We start from the raw sequence: 24,026 nt of genomic DNA on the forward strand, positions 1-24,026 counted from the left end.
AAATTAGGCAGATGCAAAAATTTGGGCACTGTTTGTCATTTTATTGATTCCAAAACCTTTAGAACTAATTATTGGAGCTCAAATTGGCTTGGTAAGCTCAGTGACACCTGACCTACATACACAGGTGAATCCAATTATGAGAAAGAGTATTCAAGGGGATCAATTGTAAGTTTCCCTCTGCTTTTAATTTTCTCTGAAGAGTGGCAACATTGGGGTCTCAAAACAACTCTCAAATGACCTGAAGACAAAGATGGTTCACCATCATGGTTTAGGGCAGGTATGTCAAACCGGTCCTACGAGGGCCGAGATCCTCACACATTTTTGATACAGCTCAAATGAATTGATGGGTCTGAATCAGGAAAGGTATGGTCCATCAGGTAGAACACATTCCTTTCTTTCTCAGTCCATGCTAAACACTGGCATGGATCTGGCCCTCCAGGCCTGGAGTTCGACACCTGTGGTTTAGGGGAAGGATACAGAAAGCTGTCTTAGAGATTTCAGCTGTCTGTTTTCACAGTTAGGAACATATTGAGGAAATGGAAGACCACAGGCTCAGTTCAAGTTAAGGCTCAAAGTGACAGACCAAGAAAAATCTTGGATAAACAGAAGCGACGAATGGTGAGAACAGTCAGAGTCAACCCACAGATCAGCACCAAAGGCCTGCAACATCATCTTGCTGCAGATGGAGTCACTGTGCATAGTTCGACCATTTGGCGCACGTTACACAAGGAGATGCTGAATGTGAGAGTGATGCAGAGGAAGCCTTTTCTCCGCCTACAGCACAAACAGAGCCGCTTGAGGCAGGGGCGTAGCAATAGGGGGTGCAGAGGTAGCGACCGCATCGGGGCCCTTGGGCCCTTGGGCCCTCCCTCAACTACAGTATTAGCTCTCTATTGATCCTGTGCTCATAATAATCACTTCTATAGATACTTTGAATAGTGGTAATCATTAACAAACTGTTCCCCATCCCCTTCTTGCACCTCTGACACTGTAGTTGACATTGGCAGGTTTTGGTGCGCCGTATCAACTGCTATAAATAGAGTGCTTGGGGGGCCCCAATGTAAAACTTGCATCGGGGCCCACAGCTCCTTAGCTACGCCACTGGCTTGAGGTATGCTAAAGCACATTTGGACAAGCCAGCTTCATTTTGGAATAAGTTACTGTTGACTGATTAAACTAAAATTAAGTTATGTGGGCATAACAAGGGGCGTTATGCATGGAGGAAACACAGCATTTCAAGAAAAACACCTGCTATCTATAGTGAAATATTGTGGTGGTTCCATCATGCTGTGGGGCTGTGTGGCCAGTGCAGGGACTGGGAATCTTGTCAAAGTTGAGGGATACATGGATTCCACTCAGTATTAGCAGATTCTGGAGACTAATGTCCAGGAATCAGTGGCAAAGCTGAAGCTGCGCCAGGGCTGGATCTTTCAACAAGACAACGACCCTAAACACTGCTCAAAATCCACTAAGGCATTCATGCAGAGGAACAAGTACAACATTCTGGAATGGCAATCTCAGTCTCCAGACCTGAATATAATTGAAAATCTGTGGTGTGAGTTAAACAGAGCTGTCCATGCTTTAGAGATGTATTGTAAATAGGATTGGTCCGAAATACCTTCAACCAGAATCCAGACTCTCATTGAAACCCTACATGAAGCGTTTAGAGGCAGTAATTTCTGCAAAAGGAGGATCTATTAAATAGTAATTTCATTTCTTTTTTGTGGTGCCCAAATTTATGCAGCTGCCTATTGTTGTTTAAACAATTATTGCGCATTTTCTGTAAATCCAATAAACTTAATTTCCCTTCTCAAATATCACTGTGTGTGTCTACTGTATGATATATTATTAGCGATATCGAGGTACAAAGTTGTTAAGCTAAATTGTAGTCAATTCGAGCAGGGTCATACACGTGTATCAGATGTCAGTCGTATTGCAAGGATCAGACAGTAACAGAGTCAGGGACAGGCCGAGTCGGTAACGTAAATCAGATAGCAGCGGTACAGAAGGACTAGACATAGGCGAGGTCAGGAGGTAAGCAAATGTCGGTACACAGATAAATAATACAATAGATGTTACTTAATAATACCACAAGGATATTACCGTCTTTCCCCGAATATAAGACACTGTCTTATATTCTTTTTGGGGAGGAAAAATGTGCTAGGGCTTATTATCGGGGGGAGGGGCTAGACGCTTTGTGTATGGGGAGGTGTGTGGGCTCTTACCGCACCTCCCTTGTGGCTGCGTCCCCCTCCGTTCCAAGCAATTTCTCCGGTGGTGGCAGCAGCGGCGACATGGTATTCAAGCTATGAGGGCGCCCTTTGACCCTCACGCTGCACGCAGTACGCTTTGCCGGCTTTGCGCAGGCGCTCCCCTCCTATCATAATCGTGCGCCTGGCTGATGCGTCCCAGGCACACATTGATTATTACATGAGCGGAGCGTCAGGGCCGAGCCGGCAAAGCGTACTGCGTGCAGCGTGAGGGTCAAAGGACGCCCTCATAGCTTGAATACCATGTCGCCGCTGCTGCCACCACCGGAGAAATTGCTTGGAACGGAGGGGGACGCAGCCACAAGGGAGGTGCGGTAAGTGACCACACACCTCCCCATACACACAGCGCCCCCCCCAGCCAGGCCTTATTTTCGGTGTAGGTCTTATATTTCAAGCATGCTTGAAATATAAGGGAGGCCTTATTTTCGGGGTAGGTCCTATTTTAGGGGAAAGACGGTACGAACAAATTACAATATAGATAATATCAAATAACACTGACTGACTGGAGTATATATAAATTGCGCTGCGCACAATATATTAATATAACTCCCACAAGATAACTAGCTAGGCCAAGAACCAGCGAACTGATAGTATCAAGGCCAGTGAGCAACTGAAGCCTCTGGCCTTAAATACACAATAGCAATTCCCCAAAACCACTCCCTAGGTGATGTCATCTGATGACATCACCTCAGATCCGCCTCCTCAGAATGTAAAGGCTTCTCTGACTCAGACGCGCGCGTGCGTCTGGCCATACTGTGCACACGCGCGCCCTGATACACCGCCGAGGAGATGCCGGGGATGCCGCCCGACGTGGAAGAACCTTCAGAGGACTCCAGCGGAGAAGTCCCAGCGCTCGCCCGGACCACGCCGGAGATTCCGCGGGACCTGCCGCTGGAAGGTAAGGATATTACAGGACTCCATGTATTTGGACTATAAGAAGCAGGGACTTTTTCTCCCCACTTTTGGGACACACCCATCAAGTTCAACTAGCATTAATGAGGGAAAACACACATATAACCTAAAAACATTGTTGATTCAGTGGAAGGAAAAAAAGTTCTTAGATTGTAAAGCAACCTTGCTTGATGTATCACCACATTTTAGGGTAAATTCCTTAAAGGGGTACTACAGTGAAATTTTGGCTACTGGGACAACCCTAGTAGCTTGTTTCTAATAGTATGAGAAGCATATGTTAGGTAGTGTATCTGGTTACAAATGCTGGCTAAATAGAATAATTTATAGCATCTCTTACAGATCCTGGCGTCACTAGAAAGCAACCTCCTCCTTTGTTCAGCTGTAAGCTATTTCTATCCTCTCCATGTGAGATGAAAGCCTGGACTGAAGGCTGGCTCCTCAGCAGCAAGTAGTATGGATATCTTAGGTAAATAAACAGGAAGATGCTTGTTTGTTTACCTAAGTTACCTGTACCTGTACTTGCCACTGATGAGCCACCCTTACAGAACAGGCTTTTATCTCACACATGGAGAATATAGAAATAGCTGTTACAGCAGAACTGAACAGGGAAGGATGTCACTTCTCTCTAAACGATGACCAGGATCTGTAAGAGGTGCCATAAATAATCCTATAAATTATCCTATCCAGCCGGCATTTGTAACCAGATACACTACCTAAGATGTGTCTCTCTTACTATTAGAAACATGCCACTAGGTACTACTAGGGTTATCCTAGTGGCCAACATTTTGCTGTCGTGCCCCTTTAAACTTTGGTAAGGCCCGGCCTTGATGTGAATACTGTCTCACAGGATTGTGAGGGTTCTAGTGTCCTTGCTATATGCTAAGTGGTTTAAACAGAGAACATGACGTGAGAGGGATATGGAGGCACCATATACAGTATATTTCCTTTTAAACAATTCTAGTTGCCTGGCTGTGCTGCTAATCTCTTTGGCTCATTCATATTTTTTCTCCTTCAGTTACTAGAAGAATCAAACAGAGTACAACGCATTGTCCCATTCATGAAAAAACCTTCAGGACTGATGTTTCTTTTCTTATCCATATCCCGGAACAACATAGAACTAGTTGATTACCTCTGATAACAGCACATCACACTCACCTGATGGTGGAGGAGCAGCAATAACGTCATCTGTGGTCACCTCCTCCGTAGCCTCGGATGGAGAATCCACCGTGCCTTTTTGTGGTGATGGATCCTTTTGTGGTGATGGAGCCTTTTGTGGTGATGGATCCTTTTGTGGTGATGGAGCCTTTTGTGGTGATGGAACCTTTATATCTGTTTAGCACATGACAAACAATCAGAAAATACATTTCACCACCAGAACATGGCTAGACCACTAAGCCAGTAAAGGGGACCCACTTATCTAAGGTTGATTCCCCACATTCATGTATTTTGCCTCGATTTGCAGCAATGCGATATGATGTGACTTGCAGGGACATCAGAGGTACATGGGGCTCGATTCACAAAGCGGTGCTAACCCAGTTAGCACGCCTAAAAGACTTTAGGCGTGATAACCATTGCACCACACTGGTGAAAAGCCAGTTTAGGTGTGATAAGTTTAGGCGTGATAAGTTTATATACGTTTAGATCGCGCGCAAAGTCTCGCACGCAAAGCAGCGCTATTATAAACTCTATGCGAAGTGCACCAGACTTTGCTAGCGCAAAACTTTTGATCAGCTGTGCACTGCGGTGCTTACCCAGTTGGTGCTATAGTTATCACGCCTAAACTTATCACGCCTAAACTTATCACACCTAAACTTATCACGCCTAAACTTATCACACCTAAACTTATCACGCCTAAACTGAGTTGAGGCGTGATAAAGGACTTTTCACCAGCGTGCTAACTGTTAGCACCGCTTTGTGAATCAAGCCCATAGACTGCACTGTCCCCAGCCATGAGTACAATTCACTGCAGAATTGTAACACATGGTTGCTGATGTAAATACGCAAACGCATTGCGATTTACATTCATTGTAATAAATAGAACCTCAATTGCATTGCTTGTGTCGGTACCTCCATTTCTTAATGAGTTTAAATGGGGAGGGGCCTAACTGTCTCCCCACCACAAACACCTTCATAAGATGCTCCTAAATGATTTCTCCTTTATGAGATGTCCACAGACATCCTCAGAGCCGGCTGTAGTCATAGGACCCTGGAGCCCCACTGAGAGAACCCCCCCTGTCCCCCTCATAAAAGCAGCATTAGGAGATATTTAGTTTCTTCACCCCACCAACCAACAGGGTCCATGAGTACAGTACGCCAACCAGGACAGGTCAGTTGCTATACTGCCCAAAACTTTACTACTTTTCCACTCTACGGTCAGCTGCATGGCATACTGGTTAAGACCTTTGATGCAGGGTTTGAGCCTTTGACCAGAGTTCAAATACTGGCTCAAGACAGTACGTAAAACAGTTCAGAGTCTTTAGGCAAGGCTCCCTAATGAACCTGGTCACCCGTGGAGTGAGCCCTCAGTGGTTGCAGCCCTGAAGCACTTTTGAGTCCACCAGGATTCTGAATCTCAAGGAACCCCTGAATTTATTTAGCAGGTGGCTGGTGTGGCTGTTTATGTCAATACCCCTATTACAGTGTCCTTCATTACGATATCTCCTTATTCTAGTGCTTTTTATTAATGTGCTCATTATTACTCCCAATGTAGTGCTTCTTTTTACAGTACCTCCTATTATAGTGTGTTATCATTCTTCCCTCAACACCCACGATGGGAAAAAATGCCAAGAAACCCCTGCAGAGTACTCAAGAAACCCTGGGGTCCTAGGGAGCCCTGGTTGAAAAAGCCTGTAATAAACAGTAATGTTTTATAATGGAATTTAGTGTAAGATCCATAACTCCCCAAATATTTCATTAATTCACCAACACCAAATGTATAGGAATTATTGAAGACATTTGTGCTTCTACTAGCTTAGACCATTACCGCAATACCCAATCCATTGTAGTCTGAGAAAGACTAAGAACAGATCTGGGAGGTTAGAGATTGTCTGGTATGTAGGGCTTCGGTTCTTTGTAACACATAATCACCTGTTATGGTAAGTGGTCCTGTGCTCATCTCTGCCGCTCTCTCCAGAGCCGGATGCTCCACCCTACAGATGAACTCCGCCCTTTCCTCTGTGCTGATGGACGGTTGGAACTTCAAAGATGCTTTATAGGTGAAGGTGTTGTCCTTCTGCTTCTCCGGCCTGAGCTCTGATATATTGTACTTCTCACCATGGATGACCGGGAATAACTCCTCACTGTCCTTCTCCTTCTTCAGCCATTTCACAGTCAGGACATCAGGAAACACATTGGAGACCTCACACCTCAGTGTAGCCGTGCTGCCAATAAGAAGATTGGGGACCACAATGTCCTTCACTTCCGGCTTCCAGGGGAACTCTGCATGCAACACACAAGAAGTTTATCTCAGTGGTAAGAAGAAATAATTAATGGCTATTTAGGCCATCAAAATCCATCATAAGCAGGGATGGTCGTAGTCAGCCAACTTTGCTACGCTGGAACTACGCGTAGTTTTACGCAATTACGCTTCACCAAACTACGGCTTAGAAATCAAATATTCTCTTCGTATGCATTTCGTAGACTACGCGTTAAAATACGCGCAGATGCTTATGCCCGTATGCAGAAAATTTTACGCATTAATTCCTCTTTAAATGCTCATAACGGGAACTCTGTATGCGTACATTCCCCTTTCCAATGCATACATTTGTAAGCATACAATTGCACACGGAAAATTAGACGCAAGTAACGCATTCGTAGTCCACTACGCAATACACATGTTGACTACGGATAGTGGGCGTAAGCTACGCGTAGCTGTACTTCGCTACGCGTAAATTCGTAAGTGTAGTTTTGAAACTTCACCTACGAACTATGATGCGTAGATGCGAACTACGATGCGTAAATTCGCACTGGCGTAGTTTCTGCTCATCCCTGATCATAAGCTAACTGCCTAGAGTTGAATGAATGCTATTGTTGACCCATTGCTCTCCTATGCCTCTTGAATTCTAAACACTAATGTCTGATCAGTTGATCCAGGGATTTTATGTTAATCTAGGGATTTTATGTTGATCCAGAGATTTGATGTTAATCCTGAGATTTTATTTTATTGCCATCTGGAGTCGGGAAGGATTTTTTCCCTTTTGGAGCTAATTGGACCATGCCTTGCTAGGGTTTTTCACCTTCCGCTGGATCAACAGGGATATGTGATGGTGCAGACTAGTGTTGTACTTTGTTTTCTGGTTGAACTCGATGGACGTATGTCTTTTTTTTTTTAACCCAAGTAACTATGTAACTATGTCTGGAATATTAAAGACCAATTTACTTATAAAACATATGTAAATTGACTGAGTTAGAAACCTTCTTTATTGTTTAACAATATAGTGCTATTAGGTTTTGTTCTATGGATAAATGTGTTGCTTTCTAGCCAAACCTAACCCTAACCCTACCCTGACCCTAACTAACCCTAACCCTAACCTTAACCTTAATAACAAGTTCTGTCCAGTTCAACACTTTGATGACAATGGCCTCAATTCACTAAGATCATGCTGGAGATAATAAGGCAAGAGAAAACTTACCACCACACATCTTGCCTTATTAAAGGGAAGGTCCAAGCAAAAAAAAAAAATGAGTTTCACTTACCTGGGGCTTCTACCAGCTCCATGCAGCCATCCTGTGCCCTCGTAGTCACTCACTGCTGCTCCAGTCCCCCGCTGGCAGCTTTCTGACCTCGGAGGTCAGGGCCGAATTGCGTACATTTTTACACATTCCCGCTTGTGCAGAAACATTAACACATACATTTTTACGCGTTAGTGGTGCGTTAGTGGTGCAACGTGTACATTTTTGTTCCTGCACTAGCTGGAATGCGTAAAAATGTATGCAATGTGGCCCTGACCTCTGAGGTCAGAAAGCTGCCAGCGGGGGACTGGAGCAGCAGTGAGTGACTACGAGGGCACAGGATGGCTACATGGGGCTGGTAGAAGCCCCAGGTAAGTGAAACTCATTTTTTTTTTTGCTTGGACCTTCCCGTTAAGGTGTAGAGAAAAGTTTTCAGTGAGAGAGTTATCTTATCTCTTCAGTCCTTAAAGGAGCGTACACACGCCATACAGCCACAAACGACGAGTCCGTCAGACCCTCCCGCTGTGCGGACATTCAGCCGACAGTAGCACGTGTGTACGCGCTGTCGGCAGACTGATAAGGCTGTTTCTGAATGATCCGCTCCGCGGGAGGGTATGATGGACCCATCGTTTGCGGCGGTATGGCATGTGTACGTACCTTAAGTTACCTCCTCTGTAGTTATTTTCACATGCAGTTAATTAACAGCCTGTTTTTAACTTTAGAATTCTGGAGTTATTTTAAGGATTAAAGAGTTAACTTTAGAGATCTCACCTTAACTTGAAGACAGAAGAGTTAACTTTAGGTTTGCCTGAGGTAAAATGTTTCCAGAATACTACATGCCTTATCATCATGGTGATAACACTAGAAGCGTTATTAAAGACAGGAAATACGCTTAGTGAATTGAGGCCAATGCTAAATGTCCAACAATGCAATATGTGCATCCATCAACCATGTTGGGGATATTTTGAGACTGTGTTGAGGAGGAGCGGGTTCTGGACAGATTCAAGTAGAATTTTCAAAAAGGTTTAATGGTTTTCTAAAAAGATGAATTACCTGCTTTCGTAATTCTAATAATATTGGCATGGCAGACTTGATGGCCTATTTATACAGCTGGACGTCTATGGATCACTGGAAAATTGACATAATTACTTTTTCTGTCAATTTGCAGATCTTCAGTGATGGCCACCAGTTTTAAAAGGGATAGTCATTTCATGGGAACGCTACTTCCAAACATTGTCAGTTTTGTGAAATTTGCCATATTTATTAAAGGGAATCTAAAGCGAAAATAAACTTATGATATAATAAATTGTCTGTGTAGTACAGCTAAGAGATAGAACATTAGTAGCAAAGACATGAGTCTCGTATTATTTCCAGTACAAGAAGAGTTAAGGAACTTCAGTTGTTATCTATGCAAAAGAGCCTCTCTGAGCTCTCCATTTGGGTTGCTGTTTTCTGGAACACTTATACATCAAAAAAAGAGACAGATGTAGATGAGAGTTTTTTCTGCACGGAAGGTGAAAGAGTCAGTAGCTATGCTTGTTTTACAATTAAAATACAGAGTGTGGTTTGTTACTCCAAATATTACATAATTATGCAATGTTTTATATATATATATATATATATATATATATATATATATATATATATATATATATATATATATATATATATATATATATATATATATATATATAAAAAAAATATTTGCTACTAATGTTCTGTTCTGGTAATGATTGGTTCTACATGTACAATTCATTATATCATGGGGTTTTTTTTTTCGCTTCAGTGTCACATTAAAGGATACCCGAAGTGACATGATGAGATAGACATGGGTATGTACAGTGCCTAGCACACAAATAACTAGGCTGTGTTCCTTTTTTTTCTTTCTCTGCCTGAAAGAGTTAAATATCAGGTATGTAAGTGGCTGACTCAGTCCTGACTCAAACAGGAAGTGACTACAGTGTGACCCTCACTGATAAGAAATTTCCCTTTTTATCTCTTTCTTGTTCTCAGAAGCCATTTTCTGCTAGGAAAGTGTTTTATAGTTGGAATTTCCTCTCAGTGATGGTCACACTGTAGTCACTTCCTGTCTGAGTCAGGACTGAGTCAGCCACTTACATACCTGATATTTAACTCTTTCAGACAGAGAAAGGAAAAAAGGAACACAGCCTAGTTATTTGTGTGCTAGGCACTGCACATACACATGTCAATCTCATCATGTCACATGTCACTTCGGATATCCTTTAAGTTTTTGCTACTTACATGAATGCCAAGAAGCAGTCACAACATTGAAATTAGAGAATGCCATTGGTTTTTGTGCTGCATCACGGGGGACAGGTTTTTTTTTCTTCTGGGTGATACAACTCTTTTTGGTGTTTCACAAAAGAGTTTCTGCACTGTGTTAGCCTATCGAATTATGTAGGTAGAAAATGCAACGTTTTTTAAAAGTAAAACCTTTTAATGGCTAACGGATGGAGTTTAGTTATGCAGGCTTTCCAGGATCTAGTCTCTTTCTTTGGGCATATTTCCAGATGTTAGCTGACGTAAAAGATGACAGTTGTACTGGTTACTATTGAGCAGTTGGGTGTCAGGTGATCAGTAGGCTGGAGCCAGTGAGCTCATGCTAGTCTATTGGAAATCCAGCAGGCTAAAGATCATGAAGTCAAGTCAATCATGTTAACTCTTTACCAGCAAATGTATTTAATGTATTTAATTTATTATTTATTTATTAAATGTATTTATTTATTTCATTTCATTTAAATTTAGCAAATTTAGGCTTGCAAGTGCTGAAGGCCAATTTATTTTTAGCACATCTTTTATGTCTTACTTGTTACAATTCCTTGCTAATAATTAGTACTGCTGTAATGTTTATTTATGCGCACTTGTCACTAGGGGGCAGCGTGAGACAATAACAGAGGACTTCTGCTTTCTGTTTCTATGTTTTCTGCTAGCAGGGCGAGATCAAAGCATTCCAAGAATTTACAGCACAAGGAGTTCTGCCAACTGAGTTCAAAACCAGTGCACTTATCTCAAATGAGATAACTCTGTTGAAGCTGCAAATAGGTTATATAAGGTGTCTTGAAACACATTCCGCAATTTAAACCTTCTGTTCATGTCTGGAACATTTTCATATATTTGTATTCAGAAATGTTTCTTGATTGTTCATTTTTTTAAATTACCCTTAACCCCCCTGGCGGTCTATTAGAAACCGCCAGGGGGCAGCGCAGCACTATTTTAAAAAAAAAAATTTAAATCATGTAGCAAGCCTAGGGCTCTCTACATGATAGCCGCTGTGCAGCGGCATCCCCCCCCCCCCCCACGGGATTTCCTGAAGGGCTTCCCCCGTCGCCCATGGCGACAGGGCGGGATGATGTCACTGACGTCATGGACGTCATGACGTCTAAGGTAATCCCGATCCACCCCTCAGCGGGGTCTGGGGGGGGGGGGGCGCACGGCGCTGCGATCGGCAGCGAATTAGCGCGGAGCGGCGGCGATCAGAATGCACACGCAGCTAGTAAAGTGCTAGCTGCGTGTTGCAAAACAAAAAGCATGCAAATCGGCCCAGCAGGGCCTGAGAAATCCTCCCGCCAGGAAGGTTAATAAGTACTTAGAAATCTTGCATGCTGTGTCCTGGTTCACAGAAGTGTATTATATTGAATTTGTGAATTAAGATGTATTCTTATATACATCTTAAGTCTGGTACACATATACAATTTTGAGTGGAAAAATGTACCACTTCCATGTAGTATTCGGGCCAAGTGATTTTGAACACTATGAACAGATTAGGCTTGATTCACAAAGCGGTGCTAACCTAGTTAGCACACCTAAAAACTTTTGGGCGTGATAAGCATTGCACTAAGTAGGTTAGCACCACTTTGAGGGAAAAACTCACGCGCAAAGTCCAGTGCGCATGATTGTCACATAGGGTTTAATAAAGTTTGCGCAAAACTTTGCATGCAAGTTTATTTTATCACGCCTAAATGGGCTTTTCACCAGCGTGCTAACTGTTAGCATGGCTTTGTGAATCAAGCCCATTGTGTAGCTAAGCTCTCCTACTACATGGGGCTGGTAAAATTGGTCAGTGATTGGCCAATCAAAATTGTATGTGTATACGCACCCTAAGATGTAGCTGAAACTAAAGCCTAGTACACACTTTTCAATAATGATTGGCCAATCACTGACCAATTTTACCACCTTCATGGAATATTGTAATTGCTCTAAGTTTATAATCCACATCCCACATTCAAATTACAATGCTACGTAAAATGTTGATGCCTTACAAATAAATAACTATGATAATAGCACCTATGCACCACATTACCATTTCCCCCAGAAAATTGATGGTGAAGGATGGTTCCTGCATTCCTCTTTTTTTTTTTACCGGGGACGTAACTACTACTTAGCCCCCCCCCCCCCCCCCAAAAAAAGGATTGCATCAGCCCCCTAGGTCCATGTGTCCTCCCCCCCCCTCTTTCCTCCACAAGGGACCAGGTAGGCAGCCAATAAACAATTGTCCCAATCGCCCCTTCCCACCATGCAGAGCAGCACACTCTCTGCTGCCATTTGCCAAACTCCCAATCACATGACTTGCATTGGTTATATAAAAGGGAGCCGGTCAATGGCAGCAGAGAGAGTGTACTGTGATGTACAGAGGAGACCTGCAGCACTAGAACAGGTAGCGAGTGTAATATTACCTACTTCCAGTGCCACGGACCTCAGTGCATCACAGTATACTCTCTCTGCTGCCAGTCCCCAGCTCCCTATCATGTGACTCACATCTGTCATGTGATAGGAAGCCGGTTAATGGCAGCAGAGAGTGTACTGTGATGTACGGAGGAGACCCGTAGGACTGGAACAGGTAGCGAGTGTAATATTACCTACTTCCAGTGCTTGAGGTCTCTTCCATGCATCACGGTACACTGTCTCTGCTGACATTCACCGGTTCCCTATCACATGACCGATGCAAGGCTTATGATTGGGAGCTCTGTGAATTACGGCAGAGAGTACTGCTGCTGTGATGCATGGAGGTCAGTGGCACTGGAAGCAGGTTTATATATAATGCTCCCCGAGCTACTCTGTATGCAGGTGGAGGAGGAGGGGCCCCCACAGCACCCGGGTTCCCCTGCAGTTGTGGGGGTCACAGGGGCTATTGTTATACCCATGGTGTTACCATGAGTCTGGTTTGTACCTTTATCCCGCACAGACAGCTGCCTGGACTCCCACTTCTCCATGGACTCATGTTTCCAGCCCACTCTCACAGTGGAGTCCTCCTGCTGGAAGAAGCTTGCAGGGAGTTTGTAGTCACTGTGAACGTTGTAGGTGCCGTCTGTGTTCTTCGATAGTTTGATTGAACCTGTAGTGTCACCGTCATTCCATCTGGTGAGGACATCACTGGGGTAGAATTCTTCTATCTCCAGGGAGCAGATCACTTCTCCAGAATCAGTAAGAGATAGTTTTATAGGATTGGATACTTTCGGCTTTGCTGGAAGAGAGTGAGAAAGATATCTTCATATATGAATGATGTTTGAAGTGAATTCTACTTTTGTTAGAGATTGCCTAGAGCATACAGTGATGTGTTGTGGAAACATATCTGACGGCTTCCTGGATTCATCTATGTTCACTTCATCATAACACTTAATTTCTTCTGGTCTCTAAACAAGTTTATTATAATACAAAAGACAACCCCAGTAAATACAATATAGTTTTGAAATGTTCAAAGACCATGTAAATAACTATCGTCCCTCCAAACTTAATATTTGGTTGAGGCAGCCTTAGTACAGTATCAACAAATGCAATCACAAGCTTCTGGTAACTGGAGACCAGTGTTTAGTAGTTTAGCCTCGGATCACATGAAGTGCAATGTAGACCAGAACCCCGTCACCCTGTCCACTACCTTGGGTGCTTAAAGCCGGGTATATGGCGTAATTCGGGTCTCCAAAAGCAGGATCCTGAATTTGACCACAAACACTAGACTATAGCATCACTGTTTTGAAATTTTGATCTACTCTTCTCTACAGAGTTGTTTTTGCAGAGTTTTCAACTACGAACTGCCTATTTAAGGTCTTGCCACCATATCTTAATGGGGTTCAAGCTAGGATTTTGACTAGGACACTGCAAAACTTTAATTGCATCTTTTTCCAGGCATACAGAAATTAATTTTCTCTTGCATTCTGGATTACTGTCCTGCTACATAGCCCAGTTGTATCTGAGCTTTACATCATTAGACCTATGATTGAACATTCTCCTTTAGTAGTTTTTGGTAGAGAGCTGAACTCAAGCTTCCCTCAGAATAGAGCTACCTCGTGCCTTACATGAACTGGGCTTCCTCCAATCAATCAGCTCTGCTACTCACAGGAAAGGTCATACTCTGGACCTTATATTCCATACTGGGCTGTCAATAGCCAATGTGGAAATTAATCCTGTTGCCTGGTCAGACCATCACACTATCCACTTCTCCCTCTCAATACCAGCTGTCAAACACCAGGTCAAGAATCAAATAAAATATCGCCGCTTAAAAGGACTAACACCTCAACATATCCGAGATAACCTTAGCTTTGATGAATTGACTGACTCCAGCTTGGACCCTGATACTCTGGTGTTTAAATACAACAAATGTGTGTCCTCCACCTTTGAGACCATTGCTCCTCTGCACACCAAATATCTTACTCCACACCATCATGCACAGTGGTTTGATAACGTTATAAAAGAGCTGAAAAGACAAGGCCGAAAACTTGAGAGACTGTGGCGCAAATCTCAGTCCCCAGAAGACAAATATGCCTCCACTTGAAGAGCTACCAAAAGGTAATCACGGGAAAAAAAACATCCTTTCTATCACAAGAGATTGCAAATGCAGTTAACAAACCAGCCCAACTGTTCCGCACAGTGGAAAAACTCTGCAACCCGGCATGTCAAAAACTTAATATCGAGTCTTCAAAGGACCTCTGTGACCAATTTGCCCATTTCTTCACAGACAAAGTCTCCGCTATAAGGTCCGCCATCCAACTTATAGCATCTGAGCCTAATATAGCGCCGAAGACCATTAGCAGAGACAATGTAACACCTTGGTCAAACTTCAAAGAAATTGATGAAGAAGTCACATCAAGCATCCTCCTTCACGTCCGCCTAACTACCTGTGACCTGGATCCTGGCCCAACACAGTTCATGTTGAACTGCCCCGACCTGTTCGTACCGGTATTCGTCAAAATTGTTAACTGTTCCTTACAATCAGGGATATTTCCTGCTTTACTGAAGGAAGCAATCATCAGGCCTCTCCTCAAAAAACCCCTGCCTGGACCCAGATGCAATGACCAGCTACAGGCCTGTCTCTAATCTCCCCTTTCTGGGCAAGCTAATTGAAAAAGCTGTTTACCTCCAGCTAGAAGCCAAAATCCTACAAAACAACAGTTATGACCCATTCCAGTCTGGCTTCAGGAAACACCACAGCACTGAAACTGCCCTCATCCAAATATGCAACCACCTGCTCATGGCAAGAGACAGAGGAGAGTGCTCGATCCTCATACTGCTAAACCTTTCTGCAGCCTTTGATACAGTTGACCATGACATCTTGATAAACAGGCTACAGGAATACTGCGGCATTGATGGCATTGTTCTTCAGTGGTTCCAATCCTTCTTGAGTGGCAGAACCCACAAAGTGTCTATGGGGCCCTTCCTGTCCACCCCTGTATCACTTAAGTATGGGGTGCCCCAGGGCTCAATCCTCTCTCCCCTGCTTTTCACGATTTACATGTTACCGCTGGGAAAACTAATCCAAAAACATGGCCTGACATACCACTGCTATGCAGATGACACCCAACTATATTTTTCCTTCAAGCCTGGTGTGACAGACCCAACTCTAACTATAAACGCCTGCTTACGTGAACTACAGAAATGGATGAATGACAACTGGCTGAAACTAAATGCAGACAAAACTGAAGTCCTTCTGATTGGAGGGCAGAGCATGATAACAAAACAATTTAACTTGCAGTCTTCACCACTGGGAATAGGAGGCACGGATCTACGCAGCTCTGATCATGTGCGTAGCCTGGGAGTCCTAATTGATGGAGATTTAAACTTCAAAACTCAAATCTCTGCTGTGGTGAAATCATCCTATTTTCACCTGAAGAACATTGCAAAAATCAAGCACCTCATACCCCCAGAAGATCTGCCAACCTTAGTCCACGCCTTCATTACATCCCGACTGGACTATTGCAATGCTCTCTACACTGGCCTTCCAAAAAAGGTCTTGTACCGCCTACAGCTGATACAGAATACTGCTGCCAGACTGCTAACCAACCAACCCCGTCACTACCACATAACGCCAGTCCTGCACTCCCTTCACTGGCTACCTATAGAATGGAGGGTCCTATTCAAGATCGGCCTACTGACATTTAAATCCCTGAATAATCTAGGCCCTGGATACATGAAAGATATGTTACAGCTGCGTAGCAATCCCCGCATTCTCAGATCCATAGGTTCTAATAATCTAGTCATACCCAGAGTCCACTTGGAAACTTTTGGTCCCAGAGCCTTCTGCCATGCTGCCCCTACGTTTTGGAACTCCTTACCTCAACAGATCAGGACAGCTCCATCCCTGGACGTGTTTAAATCCAGACTGAAAACCCACCTGTTCAGTTTGGCATTTGCAGGAATATAAAACTTTTGTTGTGTGAATACTTCATCCTACTAATTACTGAATCTGAGAGAGCCTAAGCGCTTTGAGTACTATGGGAGAAAAGCGCTATAGAAATGTTATTGTATTGTATTGTATAGTTATAGGAAGTTGCGCAGGTCCTGGTAAAGCAACGCATTCTCACCCCACTACACCCACCAATGTTTACCTTAGGCATGATGTTTTCATTTTTAGCTGTGTTGCTTTCATGGCAGATATAACAAGACTCAAGCCTTCGAAAATGTTCCACAGAACACCATCTCAATCGTTTTGGGCACAGGAAAGTTTTGGGTTGTTTTTTTTTGTGCAAATTTTAGACAAACTTTTATGCTCCTCTCAGTTAGTACTGATTTTTACCTTGCATTCTTCCCATGAATAACATTTTGACCAGTATATTTTTTACTTTTTTTTGGTAGAATAATGAATCCTTACGCAAATGGTGCAATGCACGTGTAGTGTAAATACAATGGTTTGCACTATTTGCGCAGCTCGCACTATGATACTTGTGCAAGTATCAGTAAAATTGATGTGTGCTACCTGCGTATGACAATTTTACCTAAGTTTCGAGAACATGCCTACAGGAGAATAAAATCATTAGTTAAGTCAGATATGGAAAGACTAGACATGAGATAAACAGCTCTTGGTCGAATCTGCCATGCTGATCACTGGCAGAGGTGTTGGAGGGCATCAAGGGACCTTGTAGATACGTTATTGGCCACCTCAGCCGAGTTTCACTGTGAAAAGGAGAAACAAAAGAAAGTCTGTGCTTGAAGCATTGCTGGGGCTGCTCCCTTTTTTGGGGGGCACCAGGAGGTCTACACAAGGCGACCCTGTTGAGATGCAAACTACCCGTATTTTGTGTGGGCTGACTCCTGCAGGGCAAACGGGTTAGTTACTTTAGGCCCTGCACATTCTGGCAAGCAGATGCAATAAGCATGTGTTTTGCGATTTAATTAGTTGAGAAACATTTCTGCAGCCATTATAAGCAGGTTCTTACTGGTTCAATCACAGGCCTTCTTTTGTTTCTCCAATGCATAGATAGTCAGCCGAGTTTCATCTAGTGTGTGTTCGAGGCTTAATTTTAGAAAATAGTATATCTTGTCTAAACAAAGCATAATACGCAGTTTAATTATTATTTTTTTTAAGAGATAGAGAATGGTTAGTTAAGTTTTATAAGTAATGTGAGTGTAATTCTGATATAGGAAAGGTGTGTCAAGGGGTACTCAGGATAATCTTGTCTACATGGGGCAAGTACAGGCTTTTCTAAGGTAGTACATAACTAGAGACTGCAGAGACGCACTGCTCTACGTAGTGCAGAGCTTGATGTATTTTGGTGTAGATGAACTTTAAACACATACCTATTCTTATACCAATAAATACATTCAATGAAATGGAAGAGGAAAAATCTAGCTCACCATACATATACTTGGGTTGGAAGGTCTTCTCCTTGACTTTTCCCCCTGAAGTAATCTTACAGGTGATGATGAGGGATCGGTGTTTAGCTATAGAAGACGTGAAGGTCAGGGAGGAGATGATGTCTTGAAGACCCTCCTTATCTGATACATCATTTCGTTCCCTGTGAGCCGCATATCCCGAAGAACGACCACTGTCCATTCTCTTGTCTGAAGCCTCTTCTTTTATGTCATCCACAGTGTCACCTTCTGCTTTCACCATCCACACCACCTGAGTGTCCTCCATACAATATGAGGCCGTACAATACAATGTGACCTTCTCTTCATTATACCATGTCTGGGGTCCATGAATGTTATTTATAATGAAGCCCGCTGGCTCTGCAAGAATAATATAAATGAAAAATGAACAAACACGTAGGCTTTTACAAGAAGCACCATTAGAAACATCTGAAGTTTTCCTATATTTCCTATAGACAATATTTAGGGTGGCAAAGAGTCTAAGTGGTCTACTTCAGTGCCAGGGTAAATCTCTATCTGTAATGTTCTCTCCCCACTAGAATGAGTTCTCATCAGGCACTCATGACTCCTCCCACATCCCAAAATATACTGAAAAGTTAATTGGTTACATCCCCATCTTAAAATTAGCCTTAGACTATGGCAGAAACTAACTTGTGAGCTTCTTTGAGGGGCAAAGGGTGCTCTTTTCCTCTAGGGGCTGGAGTTCTTAAATATCTTAAACTCTAAAAGCAGTTTAAAATATACTAGGTGGCTCACCACAATGAAGGACAATATCTACAGAAAAAAAGCAATGTGATGCACACTAAAATGATGACACGTTTCACAGGTGTTCCCTGCTTCCTCAGGTCAGTGCAGTGTCCGGACTCTGGAGGTTAGTGGGTACAGAGACCTGGCGTGCCTTCTTTTCTAACTAGTGTCCTACATTGAGGTAAGTCACCTAACATATTTAATGAAACTGTTTATATGCCTGGTACAGACCATTCAATTTCCCGTCAGATTGACGGGTCAAGCCAAAAACGTCTGAAATGTCTGTTCTGCTCCTGATCAATAACAGGATTGATTTTCAGATCACGTCTGCATAGAAATGGGTCCCATTATTGATCATGATAAAAAAATTTGGTTTGACCCATCGATCTGATTGAAAATTAAACAGTGTTTACCTAGCATTAAGAGTTTTTAGATATTTTTGGGGAGCCTTCTCCCTCCTGCTATTCTTTAAAGTGCTGCAAAAAATGTCACCAGTGTTTAAATGCATAATAGTAATCATAACAATACATGTGGATACATGATAATAGAAGATTAACTGTGAGTGGTAGTTCTCTACGGCAAAACCAAAAATGGGCTCCAAGCCTTCTTACTATCATCTATGAGGGCTATAGCCCACTAGATCGATTTTAATCACCGGTAATTGACGGTGATTCCAAAAGAGGTAGGCTAATTAAAGTCAATGGAGCAGAGCCCACAAAGCAATTGTGATCTGACAAAATAGCAAACCCGGAACCTGCAGCATTTTCAGAGCGATTGAATGAAGGAAAGACATGGTACAAAATTGCTTTCCTCTAAATCGATTCAGAGTCGCTCTGTTTTAAAGGAAACCTGAGATGTTGGAATAAAAAGATTTCATATTTACACGGGGTCTCCTCCAGTCCCATGAGCACCGAAGCGTCCCTCGCCCTCCTCCCAGGTGCCTCCGTCCAGCCATGAAGGGGCCGCGAATGTGCATAAGAGTCGTGTGGAGCAACTGAGCCAGTATACCGAGACTGATTGCGGCAGAACGGAGGGACTCGGGAGAACAGCGAGGGACACATCGGTGCTCATGGGGCCTGAGGAAGCCCCGGGTAAGTATCAAATCTTTTTATTCCGACATCTTACGTACACTTTAAATTTCAAAATCCTTCTCACTGTTTTGAGAATGATTTTGCAATCACAAGTGGGTGTCCAGCTTGAGACTGGTAATGAGTCTTATGCCATTCTAGAACAATAGCTATACTTTGCACAAAAAAATGATGCTAACTCCAATAAAGAAATACTTAGAGAAGCTAAAATGTTTTTGTGTTTATTACCCAAAACTATTTGTCGATCACAATAACTGCCTGATGAAAACTCTCTATGCTGTCACACATGGCCATCTGTACCTGGATTGCTGGCCCGCAATGGTGCATAAATACAAATCATCAGGAGCCATAGCAGAACTATGATATTATTACACAGTTTGGTTTCTATGGCCAGTTATGGTTCCTTCATATACTCTGTGTCATAGAATGATGGAGAATTACCTGTGTCTCTGTACTGTGAAATGTTGTTCTGGATGGGCTCCTCCAGGCTGGGATGGTCCACTCTGCAGATGAAGTCCACTCCCTTCTCAGACAGCTGGGATCTCTTGTAAGATAAAGTCGCTGTAGTGGAGAAGGTGTTCCTCTCTGTCTTCTGTGATAGGATATCCTGCACTGTGTATTCCTTAGACCTGGAAACATCCACCAAATCCTGACTGCCTGGCTTCTTCTCAAACCATCTCACAGTCAGAGCATCGGGGAAGAAGTCTGATACCCGGCACTGCAGGAGAACCTCCTCACCCTGGAAGACACTGTCTATTGGGATGCTCTGCAGCTTCGGACGCCAGGGAAGGTCTAGAGTGGAAAAGAGTAAAAAAAGGGGTAATCACATGTTATCTCAGAAGACAAGTGGAATCCCAATACATCTCATATAAACAAGTGGAATCTCATTACACCTCTGACTTGTAGACAAGTAGAATCATATTACATATCATTTAAACAATTCCAATCACATTGCAATTACAACTCATGTGCACGTGTGAAATTGCATTCCATATCACATAAACAAGTTGTTGGTTTAATGTGAAATTACACCTCATGTAGACAGCTAGAATCACATTACACCTCATGTAAAACAAGTGAAATCACATTACACCTCATGTACACAAGTGGAATCACATTACACCTCATGTAAACAAGTGGAATCACATTACACCTCATGTAAACAAGTGGAATCACATTACACCTCATGCAGACAAATGGAATCGCATTACACCGCATGTAAACAAGTGGAATCACATTACACCTCATGTAAACTATTGAAATCATATTACACCTCATGTAGACAAGTGGAATCACATTACACCTCATGCAGACAAGTGGAATCACATTACACCTCATGTAAACAAGTGGAATCACATTACACCTCATGTAAACAAGTGGAATCACATTACACCTCATGTACACACGTGGAATCACATTACACCTCATGTAAACAAGTGGAATCACATTACACCTCATGTAAACAAGTGGAATCACATTACACCTCATGCAGACAAATGAAATCGCATTACACCGCATGTAAACAAGTGGAATCACATTACACCTCATGTAAACTATTGAAATCATATTACACCTCATGTAGACAAGTGGAATCCCATTACACCTCATGTAAACAAGTGGCATCATATTATGCCTCATGTAGACAAGTGGAATCACATCACACCTCATGTAAACAAGTGGAATCACATCACACCTCATGTAAACAAATGGAATCACATTACACCTCATGTAAACAAGTGGAATCACATTACACCTCATGTAGACACATTGAATCACATTACACCTCATGTAGACAAGTTGAATCACATCACACCTCATATAAACAAATGGAATCACATTACACCTCATGTAAACAAGTGGAATCACATTACACCTCATGTAAACAAGTGGAATCACATTACACCTCATGCAGACAAATGGAATCGCATTACACCGCATGTAAACAAGTGGAATCACATTACACCTCATGTAAACAAGTGGCATCATATTACACCTCATGTAGACAAGTGGAATCCCATTACACCTCATGTAAACAAGTGGCATCATATTATGCCTTATGTAGACAAGTGGAATCGTATTACACCTCATGTAAACAAGTGGAATCACATCACACCTCATGTAGACAAGTGGAATCACATCACACCTCATATAAACAAATGGAATCACATTACACCTCATGTAAACAAGTGGAATCACATTACACCTCATGTAGACAAATTGAATCACATTACACCTCATGGAGACAAGCGGAATCACATTACTATTACACCTCTTAAAGACAAGTGGGATCACTAACAGCTCATACACACAAGTCAATCCCCTTTTTACTAAAGAGCACCAGATTCCACCATAAGTCACTCTAAAGAGCCTACAAACACATGCATAGCAGTAGTTACGAGGGGAACTGAATGGGGGACACATTTAGGAGGACTTTCATAATTTAATAGACTCACTCTGGGACTCCCCAAGATGTACACATATTTATAATATATACATAAATAAACTTTGACTTTTTTATTGAGGGAATTTTTTTTTCTTTTGGCGTGAGTACTGTTTCCTCACCTCTTCCAGAAATCTCCCGGCATTGTGGCTTCTCCATGGATTCATGTTTCCATGTCACCATCACTTTATACGAGGGATCTTTGAACAATTCTCCGGACACTGTACAGTTACTCTCCAGATGAAATGTTCCATCAGCATTTCCCGTCACCTCCTCCTGTGATTGTATCTTGTCTGCAGATTGTCCCCTTCTAGAGGTCCAGCTGACCTCCATCTCTCGTGGATGAAACCTCTGGAAGCTACCTGAGATCTTTAACTCTCCTTGGTCAGACAGGGTAAACTTGAAGGGTTCAATGAGCCTGGGAGTGGCTGTAGAATAAAACGATATATTACAGATAAATACAATATTATATGGCATAAAGAGAACCAGAGATGAAGCACCCTCATGTATTTTACTACATTTATCAGTGGGAACATGACAGTAAACACCTACCTTATAAAGCAGCAGAGGACTGTTTGGGAGTGAGTATTTCCCTTTGTGTGTTTGGTAAGTAAACTCCTACCCTTCATTCTTCTCTGCTCAATTTTCCTGTTATCAGCTCTGATAAGAATCCCCGACTGAGCATTCAGTCTAGGTTTGACCTGGAATCATTATAGCTGAGTCAGTCCCACCTCCTCCTGGCTCAGCTTTCCTGCTTTGCATACTCAGAGCTCTAATTACATGGGAGGGGCTGCTCTGCTGAGAAAGAAGCTCTGAAACAACAGACAAGTGTGGCTGCTGTGTGATCTGTGTGCACTGTGCAGTCGTCATTATTATCTGTGCAGTTTCATTCCTATGAGAGACACTTTCTACAGGCAGCCAGCCACACAGCATACCAGAATAATGAAGTTGAATGCACACAGATGAAAGGCTGCAGCAGCAGCCCTGCTTGTCTATAGTTTCATAGAGCCTAGACAGCAACCCGGATAACCCGGAAGCCATATTGGATTTTTCCTGGAGCAATAATGGATAAAAAAACACTCAAAAAGGTAGAGCATTTATTCTTTACAAGCTATTGACTGATATGTTTATTTTGTGTGAAACGTTCATCTCTGGTTCCCTTTAAGCTGGTTATAAAAATATTTTTTATTGCAAATTCATCCACTTTGATTTTAGTTGTTGCTTATTTCTAGTCTACAACCTGACCAGTTGAGCAACTTTTGGACACTTTACTGACTGGAAAATGTGGGCCTGATGAAAAGTCTCCTCTCCATGGAGCTAGCTAGTGGAGGATCTATGCAGATAGTGCAGTGGAGTGAGGGGTGAAGTGACTTACTTCTGTAAAGTAACAGTGACAAGAGGGACATACCCGATCTTTCTTCCGCTTAGGCATCCTGGCTTCCATGGCCGTTGCGGCATCAATCATCATGTGACTAACCAGCGAGTTAAGTGATGACCCAGATGATGCACAATGCACATACTCATTGTTCACACTCTATACTGTCCAAGGGTACTCATTGTTAAGCCTCTTTGGCCTTTATTTTACTGAAGGATCCAATCAGGACAGCTAGTGACACAAGTACCGATATACATACAATTGATGAAAAACATCACCAATACTAAAGGATGTTCATTTCATAAAATGCACCGAAACAGAAAACACAAGGCAGAGGTCCCTGACCTTGCGAGCTTACAATCTAGAGGGTAGTGGGGTGGAGACATTGGGGAGGCAATGAGCTTTAAATTCTAGCTATAGCAAAT

General features: G+C 42.7%; 1 protein-coding gene across 2 annotated transcripts in view; it reads right to left on the reverse strand.

Moving 5' to 3' along the window:
• LOC137524122 (uncharacterized) overlaps positions 1-24,026 on the reverse strand; it is an 88,375-nt gene that overhangs the window by 32,932 nt on the left and 31,417 nt on the right. For both annotated transcript variants that reach the window (XR_011022635.1, XM_068243657.1), the window contains exons 6-11: positions 22,349-22,654; positions 20,228-20,578; positions 17,937-18,311; positions 13,042-13,335; positions 6,270-6,620; positions 4,338-4,511 (exon numbers count right to left, since the gene is read on the reverse strand). Coding sequence is in view for 1 of the 2 variants with exons in the window: in XM_068243657.1 (XP_068099758.1) it covers positions 4,338-4,511; positions 6,270-6,620; positions 13,042-13,335; positions 17,937-18,311; positions 20,228-20,578; positions 22,349-22,654 (1,851 nt within the window). In the remaining variant the exon portion in view is untranslated. The remainder of the gene's footprint in view (positions 1-4,337; positions 4,512-6,269; positions 6,621-13,041; positions 13,336-17,936; positions 18,312-20,227; positions 20,579-22,348; positions 22,655-24,026) is intronic.

The sequence above is a fragment of the Hyperolius riggenbachi genome, chromosome 7 (genome assembly GCF_040937935.1).
Source record: "Hyperolius riggenbachi isolate aHypRig1 chromosome 7, aHypRig1.pri, whole genome shotgun sequence".
Taxonomy (NCBI): domain Eukaryota; kingdom Metazoa; phylum Chordata; class Amphibia; order Anura; family Hyperoliidae; genus Hyperolius; species Hyperolius riggenbachi.